General features: G+C 44.0%; 1 protein-coding gene and 1 pseudogene across 1 annotated transcript; one reads left to right on the top strand and one right to left on the bottom strand.

Annotated features, from left to right (window-relative positions):
- Positions 1-749: 749 nt before the first annotated feature.
- prdx2 (peroxiredoxin 2) lies at positions 750-9629 on the top strand. Its single transcript, XM_034187630.1, has 6 exons — positions 750-875; positions 1786-1903; positions 2019-2172; positions 2790-2912; positions 3230-3360; positions 9413-9629. Exons 2-6 carry the CDS (start codon positions 1801-1803, stop codon positions 9496-9498), a joined length of 597 nt encoding a protein of 198 aa, XP_034043521.1. The 5' UTR covers positions 750-875; positions 1786-1800; the 3' UTR covers positions 9499-9629.
- Positions 9630-11509: 1880 nt separating this feature from the next.
- On the bottom strand, positions 11510-13395 carry LOC117525700 (annotated as a pseudogene).
- Positions 13396-13705: the final 310 nt, after the last annotated feature.

The raw sequence follows: 13705 nt of genomic DNA, 5'->3' as shown, positions 1-13705 counted from the left end.
ATAGTTGTAAACATCCAAACAAGTCTCAAGTCAGCTTGCAAACAATTGGTGGTCATTATGACTTGAGACTTGTGACTTGCCAGTTCATGACTTGCTAGTGACTTCGTCCCATATTCATGCACCATTCATCCACCTAGTCCTGGGTCTTCCCTGTAGTCTCATCCCAGCTAGACCTGCCTGGAACACCTCAGTGAGGCGCCCAGGGGGCGTCCTTACCAGATGCCCGAAACACCTCAGCTGGCTCCTTTCAACATATAACTGTTTTTTCATTCAGTCTTTTCTATAATTGCTTATTCCAATGAAGGGTCTTCAATTAAGGTTATTCCAAGTAAGGGTCCCACTTCCAAAAGCTTGCATATTTTGGAAGTTGGAGGAAGCCTTAGCACTTGAAGGGAACCAAAGCAAACACGGGGAGAACATTCCACCTCCACAAAGAAAGGTCCAGGCAGGAAGAGAACCTGGGATGTTCTCTCTGAGAGGCAACAGTGCTACCCACTGAGACACCATGCCGCCTCTGGGTAAACATATCCTCCAGGAAATGGTCATATTTCCTGGAGGATATTTGTAAGTGATGGTGCATCTTTAGTAATAATGTAAGACAGTTGTATTTATATTTATTACAGGTACAAAGTGGACACTAGGTTGGTATCCCAACCAAAGACTCGAAGCTTTTACTTTGAAAATATTACAGTCAGTTCCGGTGATCGTGGCCCCGCCTAGTTTGCTTCGTCCGTCCCTCCAGTTGGTGGCGGTAATGCACCATGTCGGTTCAGTAGACTCGACAGAAGAAGCTGAAGAAGCAGCACAGTCCCTCCAGAAGCTGCCGGTTCGTCGTCCTGTGTGCTAACCTGGTTTCGGCTTTGTCTTAAAAACAGGTGAGCGGGAAAATAACAAACGCTTTTTAAAATAAATTTCTCCTTATCCGTTTATGTAATTTAACTTTATAAGTGTGCTCAGTGTGTATTTGTTTTGGGATTTAAAAGCATCGATTCATTAGAAGAAGCTGACTTTAAGTTAACCGTGAAGACTAACTCAAGTTCTCAAGTGTTTGGGCCCCTGTCTTTGTGTCTGTCTCTTTGTTTTTCCTCCATCTTTCTTTTTCTCTCTTTAAAGTCTTCCCTCCTACTACTAACTTCTAAGTCTTTAAGTCATTCTCTCTTTTTGCCTTTCGAACGTACGACTGAGCTGCAGTAATTTTCTTAATCATTTTTAAAGATAGTTATAATGTATAACTTGTTACGAGACCTTATCGGACAGAAGTGTTTAAAATGATGCCCGACATTAAATATTTAAAGAGGGTAAAAAAAAAAATCCTTGTGTGTGTTTTCTTCCTTCTAAAATGACCTGAAGTCATGGTCTTGTTGTTTTTGCAAGTCATGGTCATGTAAGAATCCTCATTAAGCTCTTATACGCTGCTAAACGTGATTTGCATGTGACTTTATAATTCAGTTTTCTCAGATCATGTGAACTTTTTTTTGGCCACTTGCTGCAAAAGCGTTTGCAGGCAAAAAAAGAAACTTGTTTTTCACTGCAGATGTCATCTATCCTTTTTAAAGCTAGTATGTCAGACTCAACATTAAACATGTGGGCCTCCTGCACTCTGGTTTTGGCTCACACAGTGTACATAAGTATTGTGTATAAATTCTAACCGTGAAAACGACAGCAGCACTCCGGTGCATTTGCGCAGCTGAAGTCGTCGGTTTTGTTTTTCCTGATTGCGATCTCCGCCCAGGCAGACTGACGGTGACTGTGGTGTCTTATTGCTACATGTGTTCTTTGCCCTAGTAAGTTGCAGCAAACATGTCTGCTGGAAAAGCTCAGATCGGCCAACCTGCCCCAGACTTCAAGGCCACAGCTGTAGTGGATGGAGCATTTAAGGATATCCTATTGTCAAATTTCAAAGGTAATTTATTATTTGACATTATAAGCGACTAACTTCAGTGCACACAGACATCATGTAATTACTGTATTTAACATTTGTATTTGACAGCAGAATATCTCATTCTGTTCCTCTTTAGGGAAGTATGTGGTCTTGTTCTTTTACCCGCTGGACTTCACATTTGTGTGCCCCACTGAGATCGTGGCCTTCAGTGACAGGGTTGACGAGTTCCGCAAAATAAACTGTGAAGTGATCGGTGTCTCTGTTGACTCTCATTTCAGTCACTTGGCTTGGTGAGAATTCTGATTAATTCTACATAATTTAGTTTTTATAAGGAGTAAAAGAAGTTGGCTGAGTTTTGGGTTCGTTATGCTGAGGCCAGGCTCCGCCCATCAGGTTATCTCCTACTCCACCCCTCTGTGTAGCCTTGATAAGCTGCTTAGGTCCCGATATGAGGGATGAGGTAACGACCTCTTCAAAGTCCAGTTTCTAAAAGAGAATCAAGAACAAGGGTGTTTTTATGATACTTGGAGGTGTTGAATTTTATTGAGATACAGTTAAAACCTGTTACCATGACTACTTTGTTTTTTAAGCATAATTATGCATCTTGCATGCCCCCAAATTTGCAGCCGGTTTGTTGTTGTCGATGTGATGTGGTTGGAACTTTGCTGTTGTTTCTTTGCTCCCTGCCCAGGGAGCAGTTGGAGCTATGTTTCAGTCTTCTCATTGATAAACCAAACACAAACTTTAAATCCCTTTTTATGTTTCATTAGAACTCTCTTTATTTAAAGCTAGGTGCCCCACCCACCCCAAGAATAAAAATCTTTGACCGGTGCCTCTTTTTGCAGATGATCCATATATATTGTTAGTTCTCATTGTTTGCTTGTTCACTTTTTTTGGGACTCTACAGGATCAATACGCCGCGAAAGCAGGGCGGTCTGGGTAACATGAAAATCCCTCTTGTGGCAGACCTTACAAAGTCCATCACCAGAGACTACGGCGTGTTGAAGGAAGACGACGGTGTTGCTTACAGGTTGGCCAGACCGCATGCAGACATTAAGTCTCAAGTCATTAATTACTGTCCAGTGGGAGCGTGATGAGCTGTAATATCTACAGGACTGTAGGCTGCACATATACCTCTTCTTAAAGTCTAAATCATAGTTTGACCATTCAAGTTGCAATTCTCCTTGTTCGTTTGTTTGGGGGGTTTTTTTTCTTCTTCTTTCTTTTGTGACTTGTTGAAACTGTAAAGTGGAACTCTTGAATGATTTACATAATCACCTCATAGATCACCTCATGTCTGTAAATTAACCAGATGCGCCTCTTTTCTTTCCCCCTTCTCTTTCTCAGGGGTCTGTTTGTGATTGATGACAAAGGCATTGTGAGGCAGATCACCATCAATGACCTGCCCGTAGGTCGGTCTGTGGATGAGACTCTGCGCCTCGTTCATGCCTTCCAGCACACTGACAAATACGGAGAAGGTTTGTGTGATCGTATTTACAGCTCTAAGTTCAAATGAATTGCTTTTGTCTGTCACCTCATCCTTTCTGCTCTGAGGTATTGAGAGCTGAGTGACGACTCGCTGCTCGCTTCCTTTAGCTAAATTGTCTGTTTTCCACCACGTTTAATCTTGAATTAATCTTAACTTTAACCTGATACCACTAATAAGGTGCTCAAACTATGTAGAAAAGTGTACTGTTCTCTGCAGCTGTTGACTTTGAGTTTAGTTTTGATGATATGGGTTGCTGTGGTGATGCTGGACTGTATACTGACCCTGCTGCAGAGTGCGGTGTGCAGATGGTCAGAACAGTCTGTCATAGTGCAAATTCTCACATTTAAGCAGCTTTGCAATAATAAAATACACTTTGGGATCCTGTCTTAACAGCAGCACAAAGTCAGCTGCATATTGGGTGAAGAGCCACTTGGGGGCATGTGTCAACACGTCACCAAACCTGTAAATCCAAGGGTTTGAATTTGTGTTCTCAACTGATTGCAGCAGTACACGGTCTGTCTCTTAAAACCGGACTGCCTAGGCACAGCGTGTGTGTTAATTCGGTACTTCAGCGTTTCCCATAATGCCCCTTGACGGCCACCTGTGCTTCCCAGAATGCACCACGGTGCCGGCAGAGTTCTGGCATCTCACAGTGCATGTAAACAATGACTAATGAGGATGTGAATGGCATTGATCCAGTGAATTCACAGGCGATTATGATAACACGTTCTCCCAAGTTGAGAGGGTTATCTAGAGGAGGTGTAGCACCTGTGATGGACTTTTGCTGTGGCCCAACATTTTTATTGACCATACTTCACGACATTTGTTTACATTATGCCCTGAGCCAGAACTCTGCTGAAACTGATCTTTTGCGTGAGTCACGGACCGTGAGACCGCATGAGATTCACAACTACAAAACATCGAATGGAATGGTTTGTCGGTCCTGACTGTGGTCACCAAGGCTCCCTGAGGTAAAGATGTAACATCCTGCCCCTGGTCAAAAACATCTTTTCTCTTTGCAACCTCACATCAGGTCTTAAATGTGCACATCAGTGGGGTGCAACAGCTGTGATCATCAGTATTGTCGCATTTATCATATGTGCTACCTGATCATGCAGATCTCAAGGCCCTGTCACACCTTAACGATTTAGGCAGCGTATGCCGACCGTATTTAACAATAAAAAAAAAAAAATGCTGGCGTATGTCTAATATCTTATGGGTAAGTTAAGACCACGTTGATATATGCAGAGGACCTCGAAAAATTTTCAACACATGCCAGCATATGGCTCATACATCCTGCACATGTGGGACATAAGTTAAAAGTAAGTTTTGCGATTGTTGACACGTGTTTCTTATAATTTACTCATAAGTCGAAATACATCCATTAATATTGGCCATTGATTGGCTGAAAGCTGCGATTCTCATGCGAACAAACAGTTTCAAATATTAAAACCATTATACGTGGACTAAATATGAAGTCTTACCTGCTTGTTTCAGTAGGATTCATTATCACAGCCTGACAAACATATCCACATAAAGCCTACTGACTTTCAAAAACGACAACTGAAAATACTTTAATTCCTTGTCGAGGCTGAAAAAAGTCCCTCTGTAACAGCGGCACTTGGCGCTGCAGTTGCTCTGTCAGATCATGGTTTCTGCGCCAGAGGTCGTCCATCAGGTTGTTGAGGTGTAGCCCCTGTTGTGGCTGGGCCAGTCTGGGGCTGGCACGGTCTGTTACAGGTGTTATCTGTTGGCTGGGTGTCTGTGGGTGCTGGCTCGAGTCTCAGCTATCAACGAAGCATCTACCCGACCAGGCCTCGCGCTTTGTGCCACAAGTGGAAAGAATCACAGTGCCTCAATGATTAACGTCTCATTTACCACAGGGATCGGTCGATTTTTGTCTGCACGCGATGAATTTGTCCCATGATCCACAAAATATAAATAAATAAAATGTTAAAATTAGTCAGTTTTGCCTCCATGTGGAGCAGAGACACCGAGCGACACTGCATGTGCTCGATGCCGTGGTTGTCTTCGTCGGTCGGCATACGCAAGCTAAATCGTTGAGCTGTGACAGGGCCTTCAGATGGACTAGTCTCGGAAATGTGTCCCCCACACAGTGGCTGGAACACACCATCATGCCAATACACGCTTGTAAGAAAGGCTCTCCACAGAAATTCAGAGCATGACCTCTAGCGCCACCATGCTCTAAATTCCTTGGGAATCCACAAAAAAAAAAACACGCTTCAGCATTTTGTCTTTTTCAAACACCAATGGGAGCCGTTTCTTCAGCTTTACATCTTACCCAAAATGACAAACTAAAGTCATAATACAGTGGTCCCTCGTTTATCGCTGGAGTTGCGTTCTAAAAATAACCCGCGATAAGCGAAATCCGCATAGTAGTCAGCGCTATTTTTTGCAATTATTATAGATGTTTTAAGGCTGTAAAATCCGTCACTACACACTTTATACACTTTTCTCTCCTGTGTAAACACTCTCTTTTTTTCCTTCTGGGCAAGAAGATTATAAACAGACACACGCAGAACTTTCCCTTCACTCACTGCATCCGGAGGTACGAATGCGGGACCTGCAAAGAATCCAAGTCCTCTCTCGGTGGCCACGGAGCTCTGAGGCTGCGGTCAACATCCGCATCAAAACAGCGAGCGTAGTCTCTGGACCTGTTGCCAGATTTGGCGCAACAAGGGTGGCGGTGTGAGTGGCCCGCTGCTGCGTTTACTGAGCCCGCAGACTCAGTAAGTGCATCGGTGGCAGTGAGAGCAAGCACGGTGATGCCAACTGGTGCCGCGACCGGCCCACCTGATAAGGACGCAGAACACAATGCGCTGTTAAAAAAAAAAAAAAAAAAAAAAGCATGCAAAATTGCACTTAAAAAATCCATGAAACTGCAAGGCCGCGAAAGGTGAACCGCGTTATAGTGAGGGACCACTGTACACACTGTAGAAAATTTGGGTAATCTAATTTAAAATTGTCACAGGACAAAGAAAGATGAGGAGAGCCAGACCACAGGAGGAGCCTTCTGCAGTGGAGGCTGCCATTTTGGCAGCACTAAACCAGCTGCCTCCACCTCCTCCTCGGGAATTTAGTGCTGTGGAGCATTATCTCCTCAGTTTAGCTCCAGCCCTTGTAAGATTGTCATTTCATGACCTAGAGACATTAAAAATGCAAATTAATAAGGTCATATTTGATCATTGCACAGCTGTGCTTAATTTGGAGCATTCAGCCACCCAATAGACTTTTTTTTTTTGTTTGTTTGTTTTTTTTAACAACATAAATTGACAGTTTTTAAGGGATGGACCTAAACATTATCTCCATCCTTCTCTCCCTACTGGCCTCCATCTCCTTTTCTCCAGTTCTTTTTGTACTTGTCTTTCTTTGTAAATTTTGTTCCAGTCATATAACTCAGGCCTAGTACGCGTAAATGATATATTTTTCAATAAATTAGTTTTTTTTTCTTTTTTTTTTTCTGACAACTTTGGTATAATTTCATGCAGTCATAAGTATGACATTCATTTATCCACCACGAATGATAATAATGTACTTTTGTGACGGTATTAGAAATAGGTTTTTCCACTTGGGCTTATCTCAATTTATTAAATCCATTATAACACACAGGAAACAAAACTTTACAACTTTTCAAGAAGAAAGAAAGCCACAATAGTGTTTCCATGGAAGTTTAAAGTCAGCATCGGTGAAGAACGTGCATATGTTCTGGAGTGAGCATCAACAGCCGCCGAACAGCCCACCACAGGCACAGAAGGACAACCGCAGATCCTAAATTCTGAATGTGTGCAGGGTTCCAATTCAATATCTGCAAACACAGAAGGAAAAAGTACAAATAATTGCACTCAACAAATATAAGAAAGACAGAACAAATAATGTAGAAAATGGGGTGAAGTTCAAGTTTGCTGCTTGTATGTTCGTGGGTGGCTTCCTGAGAAGGACTGTTAAATCACTGTGGGCTGCCATGGTAGTGCTCCCTCCACTGTGAAGAAGTCTTTAAACACGCCCTCACACGCCGTGTCTCTGTCGACGAGTGTTGGCAGCTACTTGGCCCAGGCCTGGCAATGGCTCCTCTCCAGCTACTGGACCCCACAATGTCTGTGTCTCATTGTCCACCGAAGCCTGCAAGAAATTGTGTAGCACACATGTGGCCTTCACACACTGCTTCCACAAACTTCTGTGCGCAAGCCACCGTCACTTGTCCTGCCGTACCCCCCAAACATCAATCCCTGGAACCGATACCAAGCGTCAACAACAGCAAGGAGCACAATGGAAAAATGCCCCTTGTAGGTTGTGGAACTGGGATCCTGAAGCTGAGAGGCGCTTGGATCTGGACGTGCTTTCCGTCCACAGCTCTGCAGCACAGGGGAAACTGCCACTGCTGGTAAAACTCTTCCGCAATGGACCTCCAGTCTTCAGTGGTGGACACAGCCATGAAGCTCTCCTGAGGCAGTCCCAGGTTGCATCAACCATCTGAGGACAATAATGCTGACTGTAGGACAACGCCCCACCCAGAAACTATCGCGATAGTTCAGTAGGAGTCCCCTGTGGCCAGATACCTACTCAACAAAACAAGCAAGAGTGTAAAATACACAATGCGTAACACATATATTACATTACTTGTCATATAAGCAGAACACACTATATATATAATATAATATATATATAATTATATATATATATATATATATTATATATATATAATCACTGTTAAAACTAAAAAAGTAATTGTTGATTAGGAAAATGAAATGAATAATTTTAATATATAATAATAACCAAATTCTTATTATTCTTGTTGCCATTTTCTGTCCAGACTTTTCAGCTCTGTCATGTTTCCTATTAACTGTTCTCGAAGACTTGCTTGGATGAAACTTTTGTACTATTTTTGAATCCACTATATCCGGCACTAACTTAACAGACACACTCATTTCATTTTAGCATTAAAACTACATATATTCAAAGGAGGCAATAAATCATTCATGATTATAATAAGAGAACATCAAAAAAGATGTATTTTTAGGTTAATATATAAAGTATCAAAATCAATATTTAGTAGTCCTTAATTTTATAATATATATTCATTACTATATATGCATTGTATATTCATTATTTTTTACCAATTTAGTTGTGGGGCACTGCCTGAAAGTTACTAGGTAGCGCTACTGGGTGGTATTCAATATCTTTGTAATAACAATCTATTATCTGAACCACATTTTACCAGGAAATTACGAATGATTTATTGCTTTATGGCAATCATATGACAATTTACCTCTGTTGCCATCTGTTTGCCCAGTGTATTTTTATATTTTGGTGGACTTTGATTATTAATTTAAGCGCAGAATATTTGGATAACACAATTTGGATATATTGGGGTGTATTTGTATTGAAGACAGGTTGGTTTTGCTAACTGAAGACAGATGGAAAGGAGCTCTGCGGCAGGGATATACTGTAATTGGTGTCCTGCAGGTGGATGGTGGCTCCAATGTGGGACAGGAGGTCCTCAAACTGGGTCCTGGAGAGGCGGAAGTATCGCTGAAAGCGGCCGTCATCCAGACGCAGCTCCTGCAGCAAATGATGAAACTCCCAGAATTGGGAACGTCTTATGAGGATGGATGTTGGTGAACCTGGGGACGGCGCCGCTGGGGACGTTTGTCAGCTTTCCACAGCAAATACAGCACAGCAACTCGCTCCGTGTGATCAAGGTCCGCCATGATGACTGACAACCGGAACCGCCGAGCGGAATGGAAGCTCCTCCTATTTGATGACGCATTGGGGCGAATTTTCACAGCGAAAGTTTCACCAGGCAGAGCGACACACTGGGCGATGGTGGTGCGAGGGACGCAAATTTGTGGCGTCATGTGGTGTCTGGTGTGAACACTGAATTAGACAGACACACCGACACGAGGGCAAGTTGTGTCATGACCTGGAGTATGTGAGGGCTAGGTGGAAATAACTGCTGGAGAAGGTGATTGGTTTCTGCTAACTTCTTTTTTTGTGTGTGTGTGTGTGCACTTTGTCCACAGTTTGCCCCGCAGGCTGGAAACCAGGCAGCGACACCATCATCCCAGACGTCGAGAAGAGTCAAGCGTACTTCTCCAAGCAGCAGTAAACGTGAACATTTCCATGTTGACCTCCTAACTAGCACTAACCTTCAGATGACGCTCAGTTATGTTGCATAGTTGGTTTAACGCAGTGTTGGCCAATAATCCTTCAGGAAAAACATCTGTACATCTTGCCCCCACCCCCCACTGGCGCATCAAAGTCTTAAGCACTGAAAGAATAGTTCTCTCCCCCCACCCAGAGATTATTTTTCCTTCTCTGTCCTTATCAGCATTAAAGCAGTGAAGGTAAAAGAAAAAGGTGTCCCTGGTCTTTATTGTTGTCATTGTTGAGAGTAACAAGACTGCTATTCAACCACTAGGTGGCACCATAAGTCTTGCAAGATCTTTTTCCTGTTACCTGATTTGCTCTTTTGAAAGCAGTTGTGAAACAGACATGTTTGGAATGAACAGGCTGTGTTGGGCTGGACCGTGTGCCTGGCAGCGGCTCAGAACACGTCCACCAGGCTGTCAAGTGTTTGGTTAATGTCAGAGTTATTGTGGGTTGAGTCACCACACAATCTGGTGTTGCCAAATGTTGGCGAACGTAATTGGAAAAGAATGTCGCTTCATACAGATGTGAAAAATTGAACATAAACATTATAGTGGTCTTCTGTAAATATAATTTGACAGTTTGACTCAAATTTCTACAACTTACAGGTGCATTGTGGGTATTGATGGTGTACACAAATACTCAATCTATTGGAAAATGACTTCTCATGAGCACCAAAGACATGTTAAATCATTTCAAGCTTTGCAGTGACGTTCACACTGTTGGCTGAAGTAACCTGAATCAGCCTTTTTGTTAAATTGTGAATATTCGCACGTCCAATCAAAGATCTGATTGAGTCTCATCTCTGGTGCTGTGTGAAACAATCCTGGTTAAAAAAAAAATAATCAATCTGGGTTTGGGTCACTGCAGCTGGAAATGTAAATGTAGCCTGTTAGTCAGCCAAAAATAGTCATAAAATTGTCCTTGACGCTTCGAGCATAAATTGATAAGCAAAACAATTATTTCATAAAGAAGTCATAGGTGCACCATCTCAGACATGCATCTATATTTTACTTGTACGTTTATATTGTGGTGTCTAGAGCGCACAACCTTCTGATACCTTTCATCTGTAAAGTTTCTCAACGGGATTTACTTCGTTTTGCCTTTTTTTTTTTTTTTTTTTGGGGGGGGGGGGCTTGTTTTCGCTGGAGATCTGGCACACTGCGTGACCCCGTAATTTTTTGCAGCCTGTTTGTGGGAAACTGAAAGCAGAAACTCCCCTGACTGACAAACCCGTTGGTTTCCACACGCACGTTGCGGTGTGACGCGGGGAGCAGCTCTTCTGACGGTCAGTGTAGGAGGGAGTTCCCGGAAACCTGCTCGTGCGTGACGTGTGCCCGCGGGGCTGACCATATTAGGAGTGACGCTTCGTGCGTCAACGAGAAAACAATAGCGCGCTCGGGTGGGCGGGTCTCCAAACGTCAAGTGGCGCTTTAAGGCGTTTTTCATACGAAATAATCCTTTATCAAGGAAAGGAAAAAAAGAAAAAAACAAAACACCATGTAGTTTCTTTCTCAAGTGCATTTACTTAAATAGATACAAGTAAACAAAAAAAAAAAAACTTACAAATAACTTACAACAAATTTCATCACAAATGACAAAAATGTAAACAAGCAAAGTCAACATGACACTTTTAAAAACTTTCAAAAATGCCCAAAGTGTTTTTACGTTCTTGTGATTCAGTGTGGAATAAAAGCGGTGTTTAAAACGATCAGAAGGGAAATAAATGTAAACGTAAATAAAAAAAATGTAATGTTAAGGTTGCTCAAATTAAAAAAAAAAGAAGATAGAAGAATCCAATTATGACAGAAAATTATAGGATGTTTTCTGCCAAAATAAGGTTGAAATATTAAGACTACAATATCAGCAAATTTTGTAAAAAAATGTGGTTTTAATTTGACTTTCAGTCCAAATTTCATCATGAATAATTGAGCAACCTCAAACTCACACTTTGTAAACATGGAACATGAATGTTCAGACTTGAATTCGTGACTTGTTTGATTCGGTTCGATCTTTTCAGACACGGTTTGTATTCCAGAGGTCTCACAGAACCGGAGCGTTCTGAGATTGTCAGTGCGGTTCTGGTCCAGTGTTGTCAAAGTGCGCGTTGTTCTGTTCAATAAGACTTCACTTTGGGCGCTATCATGAGGCTGACACCCGCTGCTCACGTGTGTCATGACCTTCTGCTTGAGCTGAGCCACCTGCTCCCTCAGCACAGAGGCCGTGCTCGATAGTCCGGCGTTATCAGTTTTCAGGACTTCACTTTGTCCTCCAGGCGCGCGATGCGCTCCAGTTTGCGCTTCCGGCACTTGGACGCAGCCAGCCGGTTCCTCAGCCGTTTTGCGCTCCGCCTTGATGCGCTCCTGGTTTTCCAGGTCGATGGGGGACATCGGCGGGGAGCCGTTGTCGCTGCTGTGCATGTCGGGAACGGTCTGCGGCTCCTCTTTCAAGCTGCTGAAGCGCTGCGCGTGGATGCCCGCCCCGGACAAGGAGTGCGGGAAGTGGTGCGAGCTGTGCGCCACGGCCTGCGGTGCTGGTGGTACTGGTGCGGGAGGTAGCCGATTGTGGAGGACGGGTAGCTGGGTGCGGAGGTCATGCTGGCGTTGGTGGAACAGCTGCTCAGGGTGGTGTACTCGAGCGGCTCCGGCTGCATGGATGAACCGAACACCGCCGGCGGCGCCGCGCAGGCGACGCCGCCGGTGTTGAGGGACACGTTCGGAGGCGCCATCTGGTTCATCTTGTGGAGGTCGTCCAAGGCTTTGACGAAACCTTCGGCAAAGCCCTCCTGCTCCTCGGTGATCCCGCGGTTGTTACAAGAACTGAGCCGGCGTCGGCGTGGTGGTGATGACCCCGTTACTGTTCTGGATGATGAGGCGTTCCAGCTCCGGAGAGGCGAGCTTCAGAGAGTCCGCGTCCCCGCCGGATAGAAGTCGGCGCCCCGCGCGCAGGTGCGTGGCTTGAAGTTTGAGTTCCGATAAGAATCGGAGAAGTTCAAGTCAGTTCTGCTTTAGCAGCTTGTAGTCTGGCAGCGCTGCGCCTGGATGGCCATAAGCAGAGAGAAACGAGTCGTCATAAAAAGGCTGTTCCATTATTGTGGACATATTTCACATCAGACAGTCAAATACAAAAGTCCTCAGTGTCCCAACTGATTCAATCTCCAGCACAAAGTCCGCCTGTATTATCTTAGTGACGATCAAAGGCTAAAAACACAGAAAACTTCCAGAACTCTACTGTACCAAGTCTTGGTTTTGTACCTTTAGATGGAACCAAAGCGAAGTCCACTGATTAACTCTGCTGATTTCATTCCACGCGTGATGTCCGACCTGTTCCCTTTGATTTTTTTTTTTTCTTTAGTGAAGCAGCCGACGCGCTCTGCTCCATTTATATGACGTGCGTCTTCGAGCGCACCGACCTGCGCGCGGCCGCTCAACCGGCGCGCTCATTGGTTCTTGGGTTTTGTCCCCGCCCCCGTGATGTCTGAAAGACCTGCTGACGTCGCTGCCAGGAACAAGAACCCTAAACAAGGCGAGTCAAAACAGGTAAACACAAAGTGCCTGAGGCGCACCGCCGCGCGCATTTCCATTTAGGCCAAAACGCAAAACCGGGCGAAAACCCCGCTGGCGGGACTAAACACGCGCGCAGGGTCTCTCCGACCCACAGACACGCGGGTGCTGAGTCACGCCATCCGAAATGATACCGGTCATTCCATAATTGGGTTCCAGTTGTTCCGGCTCCTCCCAGAGAGGAACGGGAAGCCCAACCCTTCCTGGAGCGCGTCCAGGTCTGCGGGCGTGGAGGAGGAAGAGGAGCAGAGCAGGAGGAGCAGTGCCACACCACGATGGTTCCCAAATCCACAAGTTATGGTGGGTCCCAAAGTGTATGACCTCGACTGACCCCGCGCACACACATTTTTCTTCATGAAAAAATTGTAGATAACAAACACAGAAAATGATAAAAACTGTCATGATGCATCAACAATCACTAACATAATGTCTAATGGAACATTGCATGATGGGTAACTGATGCACTACAAAACAATAAGCAAAAATTTAACATTTGCTGTTTTCATTGTGAAAAAAATGTTCCATTGAAATCTGAATCTTTTTATGTTTTTTTTTTTATTACTGCACTATTTTGATGCTATTCATTCTGTGATTTTTAATGTG

This window comes from Thalassophryne amazonica, chromosome 15 (assembly GCF_902500255.1).
Source record: "Thalassophryne amazonica chromosome 15, fThaAma1.1, whole genome shotgun sequence".
NCBI classification, from domain to species: Eukaryota; Metazoa; Chordata; class Actinopteri; order Batrachoidiformes; family Batrachoididae; genus Thalassophryne; species Thalassophryne amazonica.
This window is presented reverse-complemented; position numbering and strand designations above follow the sequence as displayed.